Source organism: Lactuca virosa, chromosome 5 (assembly GCF_052849685.1).
Source record: "Lactuca virosa cultivar CGN04683 chromosome 5, Lactuca_virosa_CGN04683_v6, whole genome shotgun sequence".
Taxonomy (NCBI): Eukaryota; Viridiplantae; Streptophyta; class Magnoliopsida; order Asterales; family Asteraceae; genus Lactuca; species Lactuca virosa.
Window position 1 is genome coordinate 433,627,898 of NC_136430.1, and position 23,216 is coordinate 433,651,113.

At 36.6% G+C, this 23,216-nt stretch overlaps 1 protein-coding gene and 1 pseudogene across 1 annotated transcript; both read left to right on the forward strand.

The window, feature by feature from the left end:
• The first annotated feature begins 4,070 nt into the window (after positions 1-4,070).
• On the forward strand, positions 4,071-4,883 carry LOC145114185 (uncharacterized). The gene has a single exon (XM_079050179.1). It carries the CDS (start codon positions 4,071-4,073, stop codon positions 4,881-4,883), a length of 813 nt encoding a protein of 270 aa, XP_078906305.1.
• Positions 4,884-5,641: 758 nt separating this feature from the next.
• LOC145113423 (protein LIGHT-DEPENDENT SHORT HYPOCOTYLS 5 pseudogene) lies at positions 5,642-6,656 on the forward strand (annotated as a pseudogene).
• The last annotated feature ends 16,560 nt before the right edge of the window (positions 6,657-23,216 follow it).

Consider the following 23,216-nt stretch of genomic DNA (forward strand, 5'->3'; position numbering starts at 1 on the left):
GGTCAGGTACGCTCTGAACCTTCTGAGGTCCGGAGCGAAGGATTGGTGGTGACTTGTTAGGGGATCATACTCTGATGAGCAGAGGGTTGTGGTATCTTGGGATCAGTTTAGAGATATGTTTCGTACTTGCTACATTCCTCGGGTCGAGCGGGAGAGGTTGGCTCAGGAGTTTTTAGTCTTGCGGCAGGGATCGGTGTCGGTGACGGAGATCACCCGGATGTTTACTGAGAGGGTGATGTTTTGCCCTGAGCTTGCTTCAGAGCAGGATCAGATGACTCGTTATCTGAGCATGCTCAAGACGGACATCAGACAGTTTGTTTCTACTCAGCGGTGTGATACCTTCATGGAGTTACAGGAGGCTTCCAGGCGGCGTGAGCTTGAGATAGAGTTTCAGTTGAGAGAGCAGAGGTGGGGCCCGGTACAGTCGCAGCCGGCGCCGAAGCGGTTCAAAGACGCCGATTCTAGGTCTGGAGGTCAGTGAGGCCGCACATGTAGGAAGTGTGGGAAGGTTCATGTCAGAGCTTCTCGATCTGGGGGTGTATGCCACAAGTGTGGCAAAGAGGGGCATTATGCGGGGGACTGCCGCCAGTCCGCCCCGATTCAGGGTATGAGGATTTGCTATCATTGTGATCAGGTTGCCCATGTGAAGGTTAATTGTCTGTTGCTCGCCGCCAATGTTTTAAAAAACGGTTTGAACCGGCCGGTCGAACCGGTTGGACCGGGAACCAGTGGAGGGAGCGTTCAACTATCATCGGTTTTACATTGATTTCTGAATCGGATTGAACCGACCGATTTTTAGAAAAAACTGGTTGAACCGGTTAAAATAAACCGGTTGAACAGGTTAAATCGAATAAAAACACATGAAAAAGCACAATTTACATTATAAACTTTGGTGATTTTTTCCATATCTATTTAGTTTTCTCTAAATAAAAACATAAGATAAATGTTATAAAATTTTTGATGTGTTTTTATTCATTTAAAACTATATTTCGTTACGGTATTATACTTTATTTTCTTTTTGACGTATATGGCTTGATGTAAATCACTATAACTTATGGTTATATGTTATTTTAATTTATTTGGATTCATCTACAACTTTTTTTATGTGTATTTTTAATGTTTGAATTTGTAAACATCAAATTTATGATTTATATATGTATGTATGTATAGGAAAATAGGAAAAAACATGAAAACTATAGAAACCGGTTGACCCGGCGGTCGAACCGGTTAAACCGGGAACCGGTCACCATACCAGTTCAATTAAAAAACCGGTTTTTAAAACATTGCTCTCCGTCAAGCCGGCGCAGGCTCCCGCACCAGCTACATTGAGGATCACTGGCGGGAGTCAGGGCAGGGCGGAGCCCCAGAAGGCTCGAGGTCGTGCTTTTCAGCTCACTACCGAGGAGGCTAGAGCAACACCAGATGTTGTGACTGGTATGTTTCTATCTCTTATCTTATTGATTATGATTTTTTTATGCTCATATGTTTGTACCTCTGTTAGGACGTTCTTAGTGAACTCCTTGTCTGGTTTTGTATTGTTTAACTCAGGTGCGAGTCGGTCTTTTGTATCTCAGACCTTTAGTAGGGAGTTTGCTTTGCCCATAGGAGAGTCGGAGTGTCTGTTGCGAGTTTCTATCGCCAACGAACACGAGATTTCTACTACTTCGGTTTATATGGGTTGCGTTCTGGAGATCTTCGGGGTATCCTTTCCGATTGAGTTGATCCCTATTCCTATGGGGGATGTTTGCGTGATTGTAGGTATAGACTGGATGAGTCGTTTTGGTGCTACGATCGACTGTGAGGGTCAGCGTGTGGTGGTTCGAACCCAAAGTGCGGGAGAGCTGGTGATTTATGGAGAGCGCACCAGGATGGGTTCAGGATTTTGCTCGACAGCCAGGGCTCGGCATTATATTCAGCACGAGCGTGCAGGTTATTTGCCGTATGTGGTGGATATGCAAGGTAAGGATCAAGTTTCAGTTTCAGATGTTCCGGTCGTCAGAGAGCTCGATGATGTGCTCCCAGAGGAGTTACCCGGTGTGCCTCCTGAGAGGCAGGTCGAGTTCAGGATCGACCTTGTGTCAGGTGCGACTCCTATTGCCAAGGCGCCGTACTGATTGGCACCGCCTGAGATGCAGAAGCTATCATCTCAGCTGCAGGAGCTGCTAGGCAAGCAGTTCATCCATCCGAGCAGTTCTCCGTGGGGCGCCGATTCTTTTTGTCAAAAATAAGGATGGTTCGCATTGGATGTGCATCGATTATAGGGAGCTGAACAACTTAACGGTGAAGAACCGTTATCCCCATCTACGGATTGATGATCTCTTTGATCAGTTGCAGGGAGTGTCTTGGTTCTCCAAGATTAACCTAAGGTCTGGGTACCATCAGGTCAGGGTGAGGGAGGAGGACGTAGAGAAAACCGCGTTCCGGACTCGTTATGGGCATTACGAGTTCGTGATGATGCCATTCGGGCTCACCAATACGCCTGCGATATTTATGGATTTGATGAATCGGGTGTGCAGGCGGATGCTCGATCACTCAGTTATCATGTTCATTTATGATATATTTTATTCCAAGACCAGATAGCAGCATGAAGAGCACCTTTGCTAGCTTCTGGGGGTTTTGAGGCGAGAACGGCTTTATTTTAAGTTCTCAAAGTGTGAGTTTTGGTTGCGATAGGTTCAGTTCCTTGGACACATCGTTAACCAGGATGGGATTTTGGTCGATCCGGCCAAAATCGAGGTGGTGATGCAGTGGGAGGTTCCGAAGTCTCCCTCGGATATCAGGAGTTTTCTGAGTTTGACAGGGTACTACCGAAGATTCATTCAGGATTTCTCCAAGATTGCAGTACCCCTCACTCGTCTGACGAGGAATGGGGTGGATTTCCGGTGGGGCCCTGAGTAGCAGTCAACATTTGAGACCCTTCGACAGAGAATTGGAAGATTGAGAGGATCAGGGGTGAGATCACCAGATTTTTGCCTGATAGTCATAGTTTGTTGACCTGTTGCAGTCGAGTGTGGGTTCCTGTGACTGGTGGGGTCAGACAGATTGTGTTGGAAGAGGCTCATAAGTCTCGCTTTTCTATCTATCCGGGGGCCACCAAGATGTATCGGGATCTGAGGTTGAGTTATTGGTGGCCGTGCATGAAGAGGGAGATCGCCTGGTACATCGAGAGGTGCTTGACCTGCAGGATGGTCAAGGCCGAGCATCAGAGGCCGCATGGCAAGCTGCAACCTCTGGAGGTTCCCATGTGGAAATGGGAGCAGATTTCGATGGATTTCATCACCAAGTTACTGAAGACGGCGAAGGGTTTTGATGCTATTTGGGTCATCGTGGATCGATTGACTAAGAGTGCCCACTTTTTGGCAATTCGGGAGAGCTCGTTGGCAGAGAAGTTGGCCGATGTGTATATTCGCGAGATCGTTGCTCGCCATGGGGTTCCGGTCTCTATTGTTTCAGACCGTGATGTTCGGTTCACCTCCCATTTCTGGAAGAAGTTCCATGAAGAACTGGGCACGAGGCTGCATTTCAGCACAACTTATCATCCACAGACCGACAGCCAGAGCGAGCGGACCATTCAGACTCTCGAGGATATGTTACGAGCATGCGTTATTGATTTTGGTGGGAGCTGGGACTCCTACAACATCAGTTTTCACTCCAGTATTGGTGCTCCGCCTTTTGAGCTATTGTATGGACAGAGGTGTCGTACCCCAGTCTGTTAGGACGAGGTTGGTCACAGGGTCATGGGTCGGACCGAGGTGGTTCTGCAGACTACAGAGATGATTCAGCAGATTAGGCAGTGATTGCAGACTGCTTAGAGTCGGCAGAAAAGCTATGCCGACCGACGTTGGTTTGAATTGGAGTTTCAGGTCGGCGACATGGTGTTGCTGAAGGTCTGAGTTGGGGTTCTCACTTGAACGGTTTCAAGCTTAATAAAAATGTTTAGTCCAATTTGTGAGGTTTTACTTAAAATTATTGGGGATGACACTGGTTCGATAAATGGAGATGCATATTGAGCATATGAGACTATTACTACATTTGAATTCATTTTTGTTCTACATCTTAAGAAAGAAATAATGGAGATCACATATTTACTTTGCCAAGCTTTACAAAGACAGTCTCAAGATATACTGGATGCATTGAGGCTAGTTGCATCCACCAAATTGCTATTACAAAAAATGAAAGATGAAAGATGGGATAGTTTTCTCGCTCATGTTAAGTCATTTTGTCTTGAACGCAACATTGATATCCCTGATTTGTCTTCTTCTTACTTTAGTAGAGGGGCTCGAGCGCGTAATGAGCATAGCGATCATACACTTGAACATCATTATCGAGTATATATTTTCATCGAAGCAATTAACAGTCAGTTAATGGAATTAGATCATCGGTTCAATGATAGCTCGATGGAGTTACTCCATCTTTCAACAACTTTAGATCCTAAAAATTCTAATGAGCCTTTTCGAAGTGGTGATGTATGTCAATTAGTAGAAATTTTTTATCTTGAAGATTTAAATGAAACCGAGAAAAATCTTTTGAAGATGCAACTCCAACATTACGAGGTGGACATCGTTCAACGTGAAGATTATAAACAATTGATATCTATTTCAGAATTGTGTCAATGGTTGATAAAGACTAGAAGAGCAACCAATTTTTATCTTATTTATCGAGTAGTTAGTCTTATACTCACTCTTTCGCTTTTCACTGCTACAACAGAGAGATCATTTTTAGCAATGAGTCTTGTTAAAATAAGACTACAAAATAAAATGGAAGATGAATTTTTGAACGACTCGTTGGTTTTGTACTTCGAAATGGAGCTTGCAGAAAAGATTACTTTAGGGACGATTGTGCAAGACTTTAAAGACGTAAAAGATCGACGAATTCCACTTTAATGAGCGATGTTGGAATATTTTATATTAATTTTTTTGTTTGATTTTATTATATTTAATGACGTTGAATCGAATAAACTATTTTAGTGCTTCTTTTAAAATTTTAGTTTCCTCCCCCCTCCCTACAACTTTTCGTGTTTTGCCCCTGACCACATCCAAGCGAATAGTCAACCTTAATTGAACGCCATGTTCGAAGATGAACCGGTGAAGGCGTCCAAAAGGTTGTTCCCAAATCGAACTGAATTTCACGAGCCACATGGCCTAAAAACGCTTTTTTACAACAAATCAACATAAATTTTATTAGGTTATCCGTTATACCCACTACTAACCACTATAATGGTGGGTGTCACATCATCACCACATTTAACCACTAAACCTATGAGATACCCACCACTATATCCCTCTTATTTTTTTATTTTCAAATTAAAAAATACATATATATTATTGTAGAGAGAGGTAGAAAGAGTTAGAGAGAGAAAAATAATTTAATTGGATTTGGTGTTCCGTAGTATACGTAACAATTCACCACTACCCACCACTAAGCATCGGGAAGATGTTCGTGGTTAGTGGTCGTTGTCGCATCAACCATGAAACCCTTTGTAAAGGGTATACCTAAGGTCTTAGATTATATAGGATATAAAATCGTTGTAACAAAATTTATTTAGACCTTTTTTTTAAACGGCACCTTGTATATACCAAAAACTTGTGCGACGCATTCATTTCACAACTAGGCTTTCATGTGAAAATGGAAGTTAAACCATGCAAAAATAGCCCTCAACATATTAAAAAGGAACTGTGGATCCTACAAGAATAATAAGACTCTCTTGAGTCTTGCCCTTGGCGAGAAGGAGGAGCCTTCATTCATATTACTTTTCTATATTACGTCCCATCATCTATATCTCTCTCTCTCTCTCTCTCTCTCTCTCTCTCTCCACCACCCTTCTTCCACAATCAATCAATCAATCAATCCAACCCAAAAACAGAAATTTTGAATCTTCCCAACTATGGATTTGGCATCAGGATCCGGTTCACACGACCCTGGAGAACCTCCAGGTCCATCGCAGCCTGGTGGTGCAGTTGAGTCAACTACCGGAAGATCAAGGTTACAAGCCACGGCAACACAATCACTCAGCAGATACGAGTCGCAGAAGCGCCGTGACTGGAACACGTTCTTGCAGTATTTAAAGAACCACAAACCACCGTTGACGCTAGCGAGGTGCAGCGGCGCCCACGTGATCGAGTTCCTCAAGTACCTCGACCAGTTCGGAAAAACGAAGGTTCACGTGACTGGATGTCCTTACTTTGGCTACCCAAACCCACCGGCGCCGTGTGCTTGTCCACTGAAACAAGCTTGGGGGAGCCTCGACGCGCTCATCGGCCGACTCAGGGCGGCGTACGAGGAGAACGGCGGTCAACCAGAGTCAAACCCGTTTGGTGCTAGAGCAGTGAGGATATATTTGAGGGAGGTGAAAGATAGTCAAGCCAAGGCTAGAGGTATTCCATATGAGAAGAAGAAGAGAAAAAGAGCTGGTGGCAGTACGCCGAGCACCACCGCAAAGGCAGCAAATACGTCGATGGATGATGGTGCAGGTGGTGGTGGTGGGGATGGTGGCATTATTTCTAGTAGTGATTCTGCTCCTGTCACTTCTACATTATAGTATTATTAAAAAGTAAGTTTTTATATTATTGAGAAATTATTTGTAAACAATTTTAGAATTATTACTTCAAATTAATATTAATTTATAAGAACCAAAACATTACCATTATTAAATATATATGGTTTAATTCCTCATTTTCCCTTATAAAACATAATCATTGTTAATTATTAATTGATGTTTTGGAATTAAGACAATTGTAGTTTATTACTTTTACTCGTCTTTTTAACATTATGTTTGGGCTTTTTTAACTCTTGTTTTTCAAGAAGCATAAAATATAACTTTTTTTTTTCAAATCTGAAACCTTTGAAAAATGTTTATTTAACTTTACTTCGTGATATCAACTTCTTTGGTTTTTTACTCCACTAGATTTATTCAAGGTACCTCCTTCATGTAGTTAGCCTTCCTCTTCCAGAATCGAACTTTGAGTTGTTCGTTGCTACAAAATGTTAATGTTTGGGGGTTTCACTAAATCAAAAAATGGCTGAATATGTGATGATTGTCTGGTTGGATTATATGATGTAAAGATAAGGTCCAAGAGTAAATAACTTGTCCAATAAGATTAAAGACCATTTTACCTATAAATTTCAACAAACAGTTTTCATAATAATAAACAATCTTAACATTATTCATGGAAAATAAAATGAAAAGTTGGTATATATATATATATATATATATATATATATATATATATATATATATATATTAAGTTGTATTTTTTGGTATATATAAAGTTATTGTGTCTAGCTAGTAAGACATAAAGAAACAATCATATAAATACTGAGATCAAGTGACTAATTTGTTAGACTCGTTAATTTTTAAATAAAAAAGTAACAACCCTTTAGTTTGGCTCACGAAGATGGTTATTTAGTTTTTTCTGTTAATGAGTATTTTTTTATACAATTTCATTTTATTTTTCTTTTGTGCGATGCTTCTATTTTTTAGCATTCACATATTTGTTTTTAACAAAACATTATCTCAATACGGTCAACATGGTCGACCATTTTTTAATAGATAGTACAATAGATAGAACAAACAAAAAGAGTGAAGTAATTGGTACACTTGTCTAGAAATAACTTTCGTGATGTAATAACAAAAATCTTTTACTAGCATTATCGATGGGTCCCCGATTTTATTGTGGGTATGAGATTCAACGAAAAATCTTAATGTAATTTTAAGGGAATTTAAAAATGGACAAAACTTTATCTCTGATTAAATAAATAATTTTTCATCGGCATCAAACTATATATCAACACAATAAACTTCTATAATAAGCTCATTGTTGTATTAATTAGAATTAAATAAACATGGTAAACACAAAATTATTCCAAGGATTTGTTTTTACTTGGGCAAATATCTAGTTTGGGGAGGAACAATCATCTTCACAATTGATATTGTATTCTTGTAGGATACATGTAATATCAATGTGATTGAGATTGGTTGTCATTTTAAGCAATATATTTTACATACATATCAACATACTTTAATTTCATAAATTGTAGGTGATGTATATTTTATTAATAATATGCAAAATAGCAATATACTTTATAGTTTACATGTTAGTCCTTTTATTTAAGAAGCCACCCCAAAATTGAATTGTGTGGAGTCGAACTTGAATCGACTTTATTATGGACTGTTTTATACCAAGTGATCACCATTATGTCATCTTAATTTTGTCTTACGTGTTTACAATTTTAAAATTTTAGTTATTGTATTCTATCATAAGTTGTAGTGATCACACCGAACTAGTCATATAAATACCCCAATTGCTTTTTTTATGTTCAAAAAAATGCTAAAAAGATATATAGCACAACACATTTTAGAACAATTTACCTTTAAAACAATACATTTTATACATGATAGCATTTTATGAATAAACTTTCAAAACCATTTCAAATATTTTCTGAAAAAAAAAATCTAACTAAACAATTAAGGTTCAATTATTCATTGAACAATAAGAACGTGAAAAACATATTCTTTGACACAGCTTTGAAGGTTTTTGTGTGGAAAACATTTTCTTTGCCACCGATTTTGACCCTACATTTCGGAAATAATTATTACAACATATTAATGAAACAATTAAATATAATAAATAGATTTATGAATATCACATATTTATCTTAAAATCCGTTATCAACTTGACTCGTTGTCTCGTTCTCTAAAATACCTGTTGATAAAAAGTAGTGCTGGAAGGGATAAAAATATATATAGATGGCATACATGTTTCATATAATTTTGGTATATAGTTCATACTTTTAAATCAAACAATTACGTATTTTATCTTTAAAGTCACTGTGGGGAAGTACATAAATATTAACCACTTTTGGTATAATTTTTAGTTTTAGACATTTTAATTTGATAACACACTTTAATTTTTTTAGGCAATCAATTACCAAATATAGCAACATGCAACCTATTTTAAGCAGATCGCCTAAAACAGAAGCAAGTAGTTGTGCGTGGAAATAAATTGTTAAACTAGAACTGAACAAAAATAAGTTATAACTTTTAGTTTTTTTGATAATTATTCAAGTGTTGGAATATATATATATATATATATATATATATATATATATATATATATATATATATATATATATATATATATATATATATATAATATTCTATTAATGTACGTTGTTTACTTCGTTGTATTTTTTTTACATGTCTAATTATTAATCAACGATTTCTCTTTCTGTTTAGGTAATTTAGTTGAAACAAATTCATTCTCTAAAGTAATATTATTAACATTTTGTTTAAATATGAAATACTAAATAATTTTAAATGTATTAAAAAATTAACAAAATACAATAATAGTAAACAGTTTATCAAATATATGAGATAAAAAATTAAAACAAAATTTACAAAATTTAAATTGTATATTTTAATATTTTGCATAAAACCGAATGGCTGAGTAATTTGTTCAAAAATTAAACATTCTTTTACCAAATAATTTAAATATAAAATTTATTTCAAATTACATCGATTATCTATATATAAAAATAGTTATTTACTAAGATGATTACAGGAGCTGATCTAGCCTGTTGATTGCTCTTTATAGTGAATTATGCGGGTTCGAACCCCCTTTAAAGCCTATTATTTTTATTACCGGACATTTGAAAAAATGCTAATTAAACAGTTGCAAAAAATGATTCAAACTCACACAATCTATCATAGAAACATAAAACATTAACCGGAGGTTAGCATCAATTTGTTACTAAATTCTCATGAACATTGTTTTATAGTGGAGGTTATTTGTTCCAACAGCTCACGAATTTTAGCCAAAAACTAGCAAATACATCCAAATTTGAGAAACAATCACGAGCATAATATTTTTTTTGCAAGTAAAACCGAAAAAAACACGAGTAAACTTAAACACTGGAAACTTTTAGCCCTATTAAGATAAATATGCTAGAAAACAAAAATAAAAGAAGAAATGGTTAAACTAGGTTATCTGTTGAGTAAATTACACGAATGGTCCTTATGGTTTGAGGTAATTTGCGTGTTTGGCCCCTAACTTATTTTTTTAACTCGAAAGGTCCCTACTGTTTGTTTTTGTTACGCACTTGGTCCCTACTGTTTGTTTTTGTTACGCGCTTGGACTCTGTCTTACATAAAAAGACTATTATTTAAATAAGAAAAAATGATGTGGTAGGTAAGGTGAGGTGAGGGGGTGGGATGAGGGTGTGTTTATTTAAATAAATTAAAAAATCAATGGAAAATTAGTCTTTTTAGGTAAGACAGGGACCAAGCGCGTAACAAAAACAAACATTAAGGACCTTTCGAGTTAAAAAAATAAGTTAGGGACCAAATGCGCAAATTATCCTAAACTATAGGGACCATTTGTGTAATTTACTCTTATCTGCTTAAATCCCAAACAAAGAGAGTAATTACTGTTTCGGACTTTTGGTTCCTGTTCTAAATTTGGAAATTTGACACCAATGATCCTCAAGGTTGGAAAATAGATCAGCATTTGTCCATCATCATGTTACTATCCATAAACTTTCATTAAATGCATGTAAAATGGCAATTATACCCATTTTTGTCTTTTTTGATTTTTGATATTACTATAAACCTCTTGAGCAATTGTGTAAAAATATTGAATTTATGCCCTACTAAAACCATCACCTCCGCATCGACTTCATTACTCTATGTCTCTTCCTTTTCTATGGACCAATTTAAGACCTTCAACGTCGACACCAGAACTATGGCCGACCACACCCTCCATCATGGATCTCCTCTCATCCATGTCTACCTCCGACCTCTCTTTCATCCACCAAAACCATTAGCGGCAATGGCAGAGTTGGCTTCCACCATCGTCATCTCTGTGCCATCAAAACCTCCACGCTCATTGTCACCACACATGTTCACCATCATCTTTACGCCACAATCTAGCTCCTTCTATCCTCGCCTTCTATATATTGTCAGTTGTCACAAACTCACATAAATCATCACTTCCCTTGTTCACCATCATCTTCAAGCCGCCTTCAAGTTCTTACCATATGGATTTGATTTGATTTCAGGTAATTTTTGGCAATTTAATCATGTTTAGGAATTTAATTTCATCAAGTTTAGGTAATTCCATCATGTTTGCTTTTGAATCGGGTTTGACTAGGTTTGGTTTTGAATTAGCGATTCATTTTTTGGCAATTTAACAATGGTTCCATGATTATGCAAATTAGATATTGGGTTTGATTAGGTGTGGTTTTAAATAGATTAATTTTGATTCTAGTTTGGTTTTGATTTTGATTGAAGGTTTATGATTGATTTTGAATAGTGGTTTATGGTATATAGTAGTGGTGATGGTGGTGGTTTATTGTGATGGTGATGGTGGTGGTTTATTGTGATGGTGATGGTGGTATACACTATATAGTGGTCGTGGTGGTACAAAATGAAAATTATGATGGTGGTATAATAATTCCAAAAACAAGAAAAGACAACGTAAAAATGACAAAAACATGGACATTTTAGTGACTTATAAGTACTTAACATAATATTAATACGGTTCCGAGTATAGGGATCAAAACTAAAAGATTTGCCAACCATGAGGATAAATGGTGTCAAGTTTTCAAAACTATGACCAAACCTGCTGCCGAAAAATGTTTTCAAAAGAGATAATATCCAAAGATGACATTTTTCTAATTTATTACTATTTATTATTTTATTATTGACCATTCAAGACAATTAAAACCAAGGGTCTAAATAACGTAAATCGTGACTTGGCGGCAATATCAAGCCTCAAGCTTTTCCGAGCTTTGGCGAGCCACGTCATTTTTGTAAGGCGTGACTTAAGGCGACAATTTTGTATATAATTAATATTTTTATATGTATTTTCAACTATTATTCTTTTTATACACATATATGAGTTAAGACGACGTTTTGGTAAAGCTTGGCGGCAGATACAAGCCTTGGAGTCATGGCGCGCCAAGACGGAGCCATGACGAGCTTTTTAGAACCTTTATTAAAACATATATTTATTTACTATTATTTAATTATATATTTAACCCATCATTCTTTAATCATAGTTTATTTTATCATTTAATTATATTTTAGTTTAAAATATGTTTTATTTAGTCACTAATAAAATTTCATTTATGAAATATAAATTATAACAATTATATAACCTTTTTAATTTATTTATAACTATGATGTATTAATTTTTTTTCGTAATTTATGTTTATAAAATAAAGACCCAACATACTTGTATTTATATTTTTATTTTTTATGTGGCATTTAATATTTTACATCAAAAGATGACGTATGTTTAAAAAATGATTAATTAAGTGAAAGAGGTTTTATATAAAATATAGATAGATAGGGATAAATGAGTTGCATTTAAAAAATAATGAAGATGTTATTGAAAATGTTATATAATTATAAAGTTAACATTAGTGTTAACGCATAAGAAGTGAACATCTAGCAATCCGAACCAATCAAGATCCGAAGTAAACATGTGTCTGAGATGTGAAGAGTTCCGAAGCTAAATTGAATCCGAGATAAAGATATTCAGAAGTCACAGTTTGTACAAACATTTAATGTTTTTTTGTCTTTTGTTGATGTAACAGTTCTTAGGACAAAATCGTATGAATCTTTTAAGTGTCAGATTGTCAAACATGTTGGGAATATTAGGGTTTGTGGTGGAGATCTGGATACCGACTTGGATCGTGATATCACTTTCCGAACGGATATTTCTACCATATGCCTGAGTTACAAGAAATTCAGCCTAGGATAATCCAAGTGGACACAAATCGTAAGCCAAAATGCTAGAGGATTCTGTGAAAGTATGATGAAAAATGAGAGCTTAAGATCGTAACCCTCTTCTGAAAAGAAGAGTCGTTTATATAATAAACGATATTAGGGTTTTATCAGGTTGGGTCGTCATTAGTTGCTTTGGAAGCAAGTAATATTAATCCGGATTTAATGAGGATTTAGGGTTACCAAAACTAATGAGTTCCGTTAGTTTTACCATAAACACCCTCAATAAATTGAATTTTTCCACTATGTTCCCATATGTAAAATTCGGTGAGGTTTTGGGGCGCTGCCCCAAATCCCGCGGGACCCCAGCCAGGGGCTCTGCCCCTTGGACCCCGCTAGGGGCGCTGCCCCTAGACCCCGTCAAAGGGGCGATGCCCCTTTGGAAACCCCGGACCCGGGGGCGCTGCCCCCGGACCCCCGACTAGTCGTCGAACTGGCTTCTAATTCGATCTTATACATGCGTGCACTCCGCACAACCCCGTACATATAATAGAATACAAATTTTGAAGCCTCTTAGCTCACATGTTAGTTCCAGTTACTTAAAATGACATGGTGACACTAAAATCACCAACAAAACATTTAGTTGTAACCAGTCCTTACAATGTGTTATCGGTTTGTATCATGTTCCTCCTTTATTATTTAAGGAGTGAATGTTTCATGAATTATACAAAAAGAATAGTAAGCAATCAATCTATTCTCTTCACATCAATATCTCTTGCAAATCAAACTTCTTTTGTTTACATTCTACTTGTTCTAAATTATCTTTATTTTGACTATACTCAATATTACTTTATTTATTACTTGAATACTTTGTTGATTATTAATCTTGAAGTTTTGACTAGTTTACCAGACTTGACTGGACCAACTTATTAGAAGCAGACATTGATCTTAAAAATTAACTCAATGTTTGAGTTTTCATACTTTGTTCGCGCATTAACTCAAGGTTATATAATTATAAGTTAACATTAGTAATATGACGAGATGACAATAATTTTGAATGATAGTAAATATTCTTATATTTGAACCTAAAATATCTACTTAAGAAGGCATACACCTTTAGCCATCTCGATTAAAGCATATACATCTTAACCATAATTTAAAATATTGAGTTTTAAAGTCTTGGTCATGTTTTTCTAAAAAATTAAAAAAAAAATAATAATAATAATAATAATAATAATAATAATAAAAGCGCTCGTGAAATATGTACATAGAGCTCGCGAATTTGGGTGTACTGTATCATTAACTTGCGGCTATAATTAGCAATTTGTTTTCTTTTAGATCAGATAAAATAACTCACGAATTCGTAAGCTTTTGTTTATGATGTAGTGGTCATTAATTGACAAATAAATAAATAAATAAAACACATTGATATATAATTCCAAATATGATATTTTAGTGGCCGACTCTTATATAAAAATGTAATTTTAATAAAACAAGCAAAATATATACTATTATTTTATTATTTAAAATATATATATATGTAAATAATGAATGAGTTATAATGATTATATGATTAGGCATGGAGCATTGAAGCATGGACCACATATACAAGAGGTTGGTTTGACCCTTTGATGGTCCCGTGGAATTTTCGGGGCTCGGGTCAGTCAGATCATATACATATTTACCACACGTGGGGCTCTGCCTGTCTAGTAAGACAATACCTGACCGACTGAACTTTCATTCTCAGGTGCCTCTGCCTCTCCTTTTCCACACGTTCCCTTCCTCCCTCCTCTCTTTCATTGACATTAAAAAGGATGAAATGCAATATTTTTCCATATATCATTTGAAGAACTATGGATATGATTCTTATTCATCTCTTTGGAACAATTAAAGTATACTATTTTGAAAGAAATAAAAATAAGCTTATGGTTTTTAAAATAATTGACATTAACTTAAAGTAGTTAGCATGAACTAAAACCATTAATACAATTTGAAATACAGTTTAAAATAAAACTCATTGGTTTGATATTTATATAAAACTACAAATTAAAGGATCTTCTTTATTAAAAATTAGTTGGATTATTTTATATTTTCTTACTTTAAATCAACGTCTCAACTTTTTTAATATATATATATATATATATAATGATCATATTATTGTGTTACTATTATAATTCTTACTAGTATTTACATTTCTATTCCTCCATGTTAGTTTAAGAATGTTTGTATAATAATTATACAAATATATATATTCTGTAAAAAAAAATATATATTTTTTAAATACCTAAAATTAAAATGATATTTTTTAAGAATGCATCCTGTCAAAAATATGTAATTTTATTCTTTAAAAAAACTCTAGAATAAAACTAAAATTAATATAACATTCTTGAACTAACCTGGAGGAATAGACGTGCAAATATGACATTCTAATAAGAATTGCAATAATAACACAATAACATATATATATATATATATATATATATATATATATATATATATATATATATATATATAAAAGATTAGTTTTTGACATCCAATAAAAACATAGACATGTGTCTTTTTAGAGTAAATTAGACGAATGGTCCTTATTGTTTGAAATAGTGATCATTGGTCCCTAACATTGTTTTTATTAATTTCATTTGTTTCGGTCATTAATGATTCAAGAATTTTTCGATGCTTCTAGACTTCTAGTTTCTAACATTCGAATCAAATTGTTGATTTAAATTTTTTCGTTAATTCAACCCAAACATATAATTCATTTTTACTGTTGATAGTAAACATTTAATGAGACCACTGTTTTGATTCCTTACTGTTCATCAATCATATTCTTTTTAACTCATAATAAGCACTTAAAAGCCACGACTACTCTACTTTTCATATTAAAAAAAACAATTATATATCTTCTATTTTCTCAAACAAGAACCCTATAATAAGTCACAGCCGACAATTGCCTTCTTGCCACCACCGCCGGCGAAACCCTTCTTGTCCACAAATGAAACCAGCGATGAAGCAACGTTGATGTAACGTTCCATTTTTCACAACCTAACATTTTTCATTTTTATTTAGGTAAAACTTTCCAATTTATAAATCCATTATTAAGAAAAACTGTTTATTCCAAATTACATTTCTTAAAATCAGAGTATTATATAAAACGCGGAATCCTCAATGTTGCTCATGAGTGTGTATTGTCCCGCCTTTGCCTTCCCATAGTCACTGATGATACCTGAAACAATAAACAACTGGATAAGCATAGCGATTAGTTAGTTTTCCCCAAAACACCACACATAACCAAACAAATAAACGAGCAACGGGCCCAATCAGTTATCGGACTGGAATGCCCAACTATATCGGGCTTATTGGCCTTACCGCCTCGACCCAACCGCTCATCCTGAGCCTCTGTGCCTACGGCTTACAGCCGGCCCGCACCAAGTATCTTGGCCTACAACACAAAGCAGGACCGCCTCAACCCAAACCAAACATAACATGTCGACATGTAAACAATTAAGGATCAAGTAGGCACATAATACAGGCAACATCAATCATACATCTCACTACGGCCTACCAGTCCTCGCACAACATACAGTCCCGCTACCAACTAAACTCCATGAAATGTGTAACCATAAGTAACCAGATGTGAGATAGCCACCCGAACAGATGATCCTACTCTAGAGCCACAACCAAACAAGGAACATGCAAGAAAGCCTAGATCAAGAGTTCTCAGGCTATCCCTAAGGGCACTCCATATATGATAACTAGCAAGCACATATAACATACAATTCTACAGATTACTATAGCAAAGCAACATGCTCGATACCAGGATACAGATCTAACAAATCAATACAACATAGCAGCATACTCGATACCAGGATACATATCTAACAAATCACTACAACATAACAGCATACTCGATACCAGGATACAGATCTAACAGATCACTACAACATAATAGCATACTAAATATCAATAATCCAATGAATGCATGGACGTATATACTCAGATGTGAGATAGCCACCCGGATAGGTGATCCTACTCTAGAACCACAACCAAACAGGGAACATGTAAAAGATCCTAGATCAAGATTCCTTAGTCTATCCTACATGACTATATACAGTCTCTAAGGCATCCCTCTACTAATAGATAACCTAAGTTAGTGGGCCGACATTGGTGCCTTTGACCACGGGTATAGTGAGGCGAAACCCACCTCGATATGGGTGTAGGTAACCACCGTACTAACGAAGAACTCTACTAGCTTCCACTCACTTCCAATCACCTATAGAAGGATACTTGAGTCAATACCCGATCACAGGTCATAGTCACATGCAACAGTGACTACCTCACATGAAATGACGATTAGGGTTCTACATAAAATGACGATTAGGGTTAAGTAAGGGCACTTAACCCATTAAGGACTTAACCACCTAAGGGTAGATCTGATTAAGGTTTGGCCTCGTCATTCTCATGTATAATAATAATCCAAGCAATAGCCCAAATACGCGCCCCGATCATTGTCCAAAATAGGGCTTCCCGATTCTAGGGTTTCCACATCAAATGATAACTAGGGTTAATGTTCCACACTTAACCCCTTAAGGACTTAATTTATTAAGTCCAATACTGCATTAAGCTAATCGTAGGGCATTATTGAGTATACTTGAAGTCCAATTAACGATTCAACACGGGTCCCAACAAAACTCCAAAACTAGGGTTTTCTTGACATTAAGGTTTTCTAAATCCTAATTAGGGTTTCCAACCCAAACACGTGTCACTCAGTCTACGGTTAGATGCTTAGGTAATATAATGTTTAATAAGTCGGACACCACCCACCGCCACCTCAGGCAGTGGTGGTCGGCGGCAACAACCACCTACTCGCAGCGATGGTGGCGGTTTCGAGTTAGAATCCGACCAAACAACTCCGACTACAACAACCACGCAGAAAACACACATACACACAATATTACAAGCACACAGCCACCTCACACGGTGGCTGTGGTGACAAAAATGGAAGCAAGGCGGCAGCCACCATGGTTGGTTGCCATGGTGGTTCTCTTCGTTTTTCCGGCCAACAAAACACACACACATGCCTCTCCAACTTGCCACAGTAGCAACACACACCCACACTCGCAAAACACGAACACAGCCACCCTCGTGTTGGCATGCGGCAGTCGAAGAATGACCGCAAGAAGGGATAGTCGTACAGAGCGGCGGTGGGACGCGATGAATCAACAGAAGAAGCAAAGAGGGTGGGAGGGGGTTGCACCTTTACCGGAGATAGGCAACATCGGCCATGAGCTCAGTTCTTTCAACCTCCCTCCTGTCACGACGTCAGTCTCGTTGATCCTCGTCTTCGTCGGCAGCAGCGGCGGCGGTGGTTGCTCGGTGGTTCACGACGGCGAAAAAGGAGATAGCGGCGGCTGGAGATTGGAGGTATAAGGGTGGCGGCTGGAGAATATATTAGGGTTAGGGTTTGGGTTTGTTTAAATGAGAGGCCAAGGGAGGAGGGGGGTGTGACAGGTTTTAGTCCTGCCTCCAACTTTCAAACTTAAATCCATTTTTTTCACTTTTAGCCCCTACCACCATAACATTTTCAGATTAAGTCCAATATTACCAAACAGCCCCCAACTTCCACAATTCTATTCATAACTAGTCTGAAAGTTACACTTTAACCCCCCGATTTCCAGAACTTATAACATTCAACTCCTTGCGCTAATACTCTGACAAATGATTACGGATTTAGGGCTAACATAAAAATATAAAAATACATCTCAGAGTTTTAGGGTTTATTTATTAATTTATTTATTTACTTATTTTATTTTATTTTAAACGGGATGTTACAATTGAAACCACAAAGATTCTCCGCTAAAACCGACGCCTTCATGTGGGTCAGATCATTCCATATAAGAGTCCAAATGTAAAATTGAAGCCTCCAATAGTGAAATTCGTACTCCAAATCACTAGAATAGGAAACCCAAGCATCAACAACGTGAAATCGAAGAGGCAACGTCTTTTTCCAAGGGTCGCCTTCTTTCCCACCAATGTGAAATCGATGTTCGTAATATTCAAGTGCATTTGTAAATCGCATTTTGTTTAATGTTCAACGATTCCTTCAATGATCATGCTCTTTTTTTCTTCTTTCTTTTTTCTTCTTCCTTCTCTTTTTGATTTTTGTTTTGGTTTTTTATATTTGTTCCTGATTTCGGACTTTGTTTTTAATGTTTGTTTCATCAATTAGGTACGAAGATGAAATTTGGGTTTTACTTAAGACGATGTTTGCGTTTTTTTGAAGAAAAAGACATTTTTTTTGAAGAAAAATACGGCTTTGTTGAAGACGATTTCTGGGTTGTTTTGAAGATCGGATCTGGGTCTTTTTTAAGACGATTTCTGTGATTTTTTAAAGATGATTTCAGGGTTTTTGAAGTCATCGAGTTTTCATTTTGATTATCAAGTCATCGAGTTTTCATTTTGATTATCAAGTCATCGAGTTTTCATTTTGTAAGTCCCAAAACACTTAGATCGATATGATATCAATCAAAATTATCTAAAGAATGCGGAATATAAATCATATAGTGATTCAAGAACACACAAATAACTCTTAATGCACACGATTTATTAGATGAAATCGTCTGGTACACAAAGACCTTCTTAACAGCCGAATACAATAAAAGATCAACAACTAGAACTCCTAAACGGCTAAAAAGATATATATATATATATATATATATATATATATATATATATATATATATATATATATATATATATATATATATAAACCTAGTAAAATTCCTTAACAGGCCCAAGCCCAAGCTGACCGAAATCACTATGTGATTTCGGTCCCCATAACCGAAAACACCATAAGCCCACTAACATAAGTATACCTAAGCCCAAGTATAATAATAAACTATAAGCCCATCATAAACCATTTAAATATGACCCAACAATCTCCCCCTTGGTTTATTGCTGGCTATTGCTGGTTGACTTTACGGCTTCTCCACAAGATGAACATCAGAATCAGCCAATGCTCCTGCCCACAACCTCTTATTAATGATTGTCGCTATCATACCGGTGAAAGCCTTTGTAGCAGCTTCAAACATTTCATTTTCCACCATAATCTGATGTTGGGATAAAGTATGAATGTCATGCTCGCCAAATTTCAGAAAATCCCTAGGATCAAGAAGACGAATTTCATCTTTTTCATCTTCATTACGACAGTAGCTGTAGCCTCATCATATACCCAATATAGTAAATCATTCAAAGAGCCAGAAGATAAACGCTGAGTGATAGGGATCCTTTTAGCTTTATTTGTAGGCGGCCACATAACATTCACCATAGTCTTGTTGGTGTGGGGATCAATGACACCCTTGGCCTTTTTAACGAACGATGACGTTGTTTTCAAGCCTTCAATGTTCTGCTTCACTTTGTCTTCCAGGAAATTATTAAACGCCCATGCCATGGGTTCATTTGTTGGATTGTGGAACGGTGCATGGACCACCTCTGCAAGATCAACTTTTTTCCAAGACACAAAGTCAATCTTCTTCTCATAGTACTCAATGTTTCCGCTCTTTCGCTTTACAATCCACATCTTCTTATTAGCTTCATATCCCCACATACGAATTCCAGAATGATCACCATATCTGTTAGCAAATTTTCTCTTTCCAATTTCTTTGATAAACATCTTTGGGTGATCACCAGCTGCATTCTGATCAGAGTTTTTCATCAGAAGCATTTTGTCTTTCTTTAGCTTATCAACTTTTCTCTGCTTCTCCCTTCTTTCTTCAGCTGTGACAGGGCCAGAAAACAGAAATTGATCAAGGTTAGAATCTGGGGCAGGACGAACCATGACTTTTTCAGATGTCTCTGAAGCATTTCCATCATCAGAACCTGAAGTCTTGAACTCATCACCAAATTTTCCAATTAATTTGTCTTTGAGATAAAAATAGAAAGCTGTCAGCCCGCCAAGATTGTCTTGAAGGTCTGAGGTCTGCTTACTCTTTTGAGAATTTTCCTTTTCAAGCTCAGAAACTCTCACATCCAAATTGCCAATCAGAAAGACTTTCTCAATGGACTCTTGCTTCAAAATTACGATCTCTTACAAAGGGACTGACTGGGCTGGCTCAACAATTGGGCTTAGATCATCTTGATCATTTCGATTAACTTGGGCTGGTTTAACGTTTGAAGTTGGCTGTTGTACTGGTTCAGTAATAAGCACTCCCCGCCTTGGATCTCTACGCCTTCGCTTTCTTGGCATCAGGGAGGCATTTGAATCGTATTTATCACTCCCAGATGGAGACTCAGTAGTAACAGAAACTGCTTGGGGAGGCTTCCTCGTAGTTGATTGTGATTGTTCAATAAGGGCTTCCATCTGTTCGGGCGTTGGATCGTTTGGTTGCTTGAAAATGTTGATTTTTTTCTCTGTCTCAGCTAGAGAAATCACAGCCTCATTGACCGGCTCCTTCGATGGTTCAAACATACGAAAATGCTCATCATCATCATCATCATTAACATCATCATCATCATCAGAAACCTCAAACGAAAAACTGAGATTTGATTTTGATGGCGCCACATGTTTCTCGGCCACCATAGCAATTGGAAAACCAGCAGTGCTTCTGTTCCCTTGAAAACAACATTTGATGCTTTCGTACTTGTTTCATGAGTCCAAAGGTGTTTGGACCCAGAGATTTGACATCTAGAGTATCGGGGGTCCTTTCCAGCTCGGGATGCATGACATCAAAGATCATTTTTAAAAATGGAGGATACATTAAGAAAATATCATTCTTTTTCCCAGAAAGGTTTCTCTTCATTTCGTCAAAAACAAATTTTGATAAATTATACTCCCAGTCCATTGTTAGTGCCACAAAGGCTGACGTTGCTGTTTGGCTTATTTCGTCCGACCTGCCTTTTCTTCCAGAGATGCAGCTAACAAAAGTATGAGCCAAAAATCTCCAGTAAGGGGGAAGTAGCTTCTTGACTGTTGGAGGAAAAATTCCTTTGTAATTCATTTTCTTTAAAACTTCTATGATCTTGGCAGCAGGGAGTTCTGTTGGGAAAGCAGGCTGATCTCCGAACTGAAGCACTTCCCGAATGACTTGCTCTGTTATAACAATCTGCTTGCCATTTACAGAGGATTCAATAGCACCAGCACCATCCGCTCCTGCACAGTTGAACGAGGCATTCCTCCAGAAATCATTAATCAGGTCCTTGCGTATGATTGGATTGATACGTAGAGCGTGGGAAATTCTGCAATTGTTCAAACCCACGATCATGGATTTGAATTCATTGTGTGCGGCAGGTGGATCCAGGAGATATCCAACGATATTGTGAGAATCAACAAACTTCAACTGATCCGCCATTTATCTGCACCAAACGAGCCTTGTGAGAACAATAAATAATTAAAATTAAAATTTTATTTTTTCAAAAATTCAAATTTTGGTCAAAAATGTTGATTTTGGTTAAAAGCATATGATCTCGGTTGGAACATAGCGATTTCGGTCAAAGCATAGCAATTTCGGTCAAAGAATGCCGTTTTCGGTCAGATTAAACTGTTTCGGTCGGATCCGGGTCAAATTCGATCGATTTCGGTCAGACCCGGGTCAAACCGAAAACCCGACGTTTTAAATTTTGAAACCCTCGACAAATTCTCCGGAGAACCACCGTTCATTCACCGGAAAACCTTTGAAAACCTGCAAAAAATTCCAAGAAAAGGCATAAAACTTAAAGCATATTACTCGGAATCCATATACCTAGTAAAAATTTCAAAGAATCAATGAAAAATAGATAAATTGGATCGAGAAAGAGGATGAAGCAAATGAATAGTGAACAGTGAGGGATTTTGCTTAGGGTTTTGAGAGAAAAAGGTTGATTTCAGCGGTGGTAATGAGAATGAAACAAAAAAAACTTATTAACCCCTAAAATGGGTTCTCGGCCCTTGGCCCACCGAATTCAATGGGCCCCAAAAGAGAATCCAATAAACAATTCGTTTCTTAGATTAAAAAAAATGAAATAAAATTAAAATTAAAAATTTTAAAATGATTGCAAATTAAATGCCAAATAAAAATAATATAAAAATAAAAATTTTAGAAACAAAAAATAAAATAAAATAAACAAACACATTTTAACAACTAAATTTAAAATCTTTGGGATCAAAAGTTGTCAAGCAATTTAATATCGTTTATCTGCACACACCTGCATTGATAACTCTGGTCAATCACCAATATTGTGGTCCACTTAAATTCAGCAGCAAGATCTACAGTCAACCTTTAGTCTTGAACGAATTCAATTTTAAGCGCACTAGAACGTGTTCCCCGCTTCACGACATACCCTAGCAATCAAGGAATTCCAAAGAGCTCTTTACTTTAGGTGAGTGTTCAATTATTTGAGAGAGAAGTTAGATATAGAGATGCATATGTTGTATCCCATGTCGGATTTCTTCCAATAACACAGAGGGACAACATATGACTAACATAGATAGAGGGGTATAGAGATAGAAAGATGCATA

Bases quoted from the DNA above. Each gene is read 5' to 3' on its own strand.
- LOC145114185 (XM_079050179.1), top strand. From the start codon at position 4,071: ATGGAGATCACATATTTACTTTGCCAAGCTTTACAAAGACAGTCTCAA.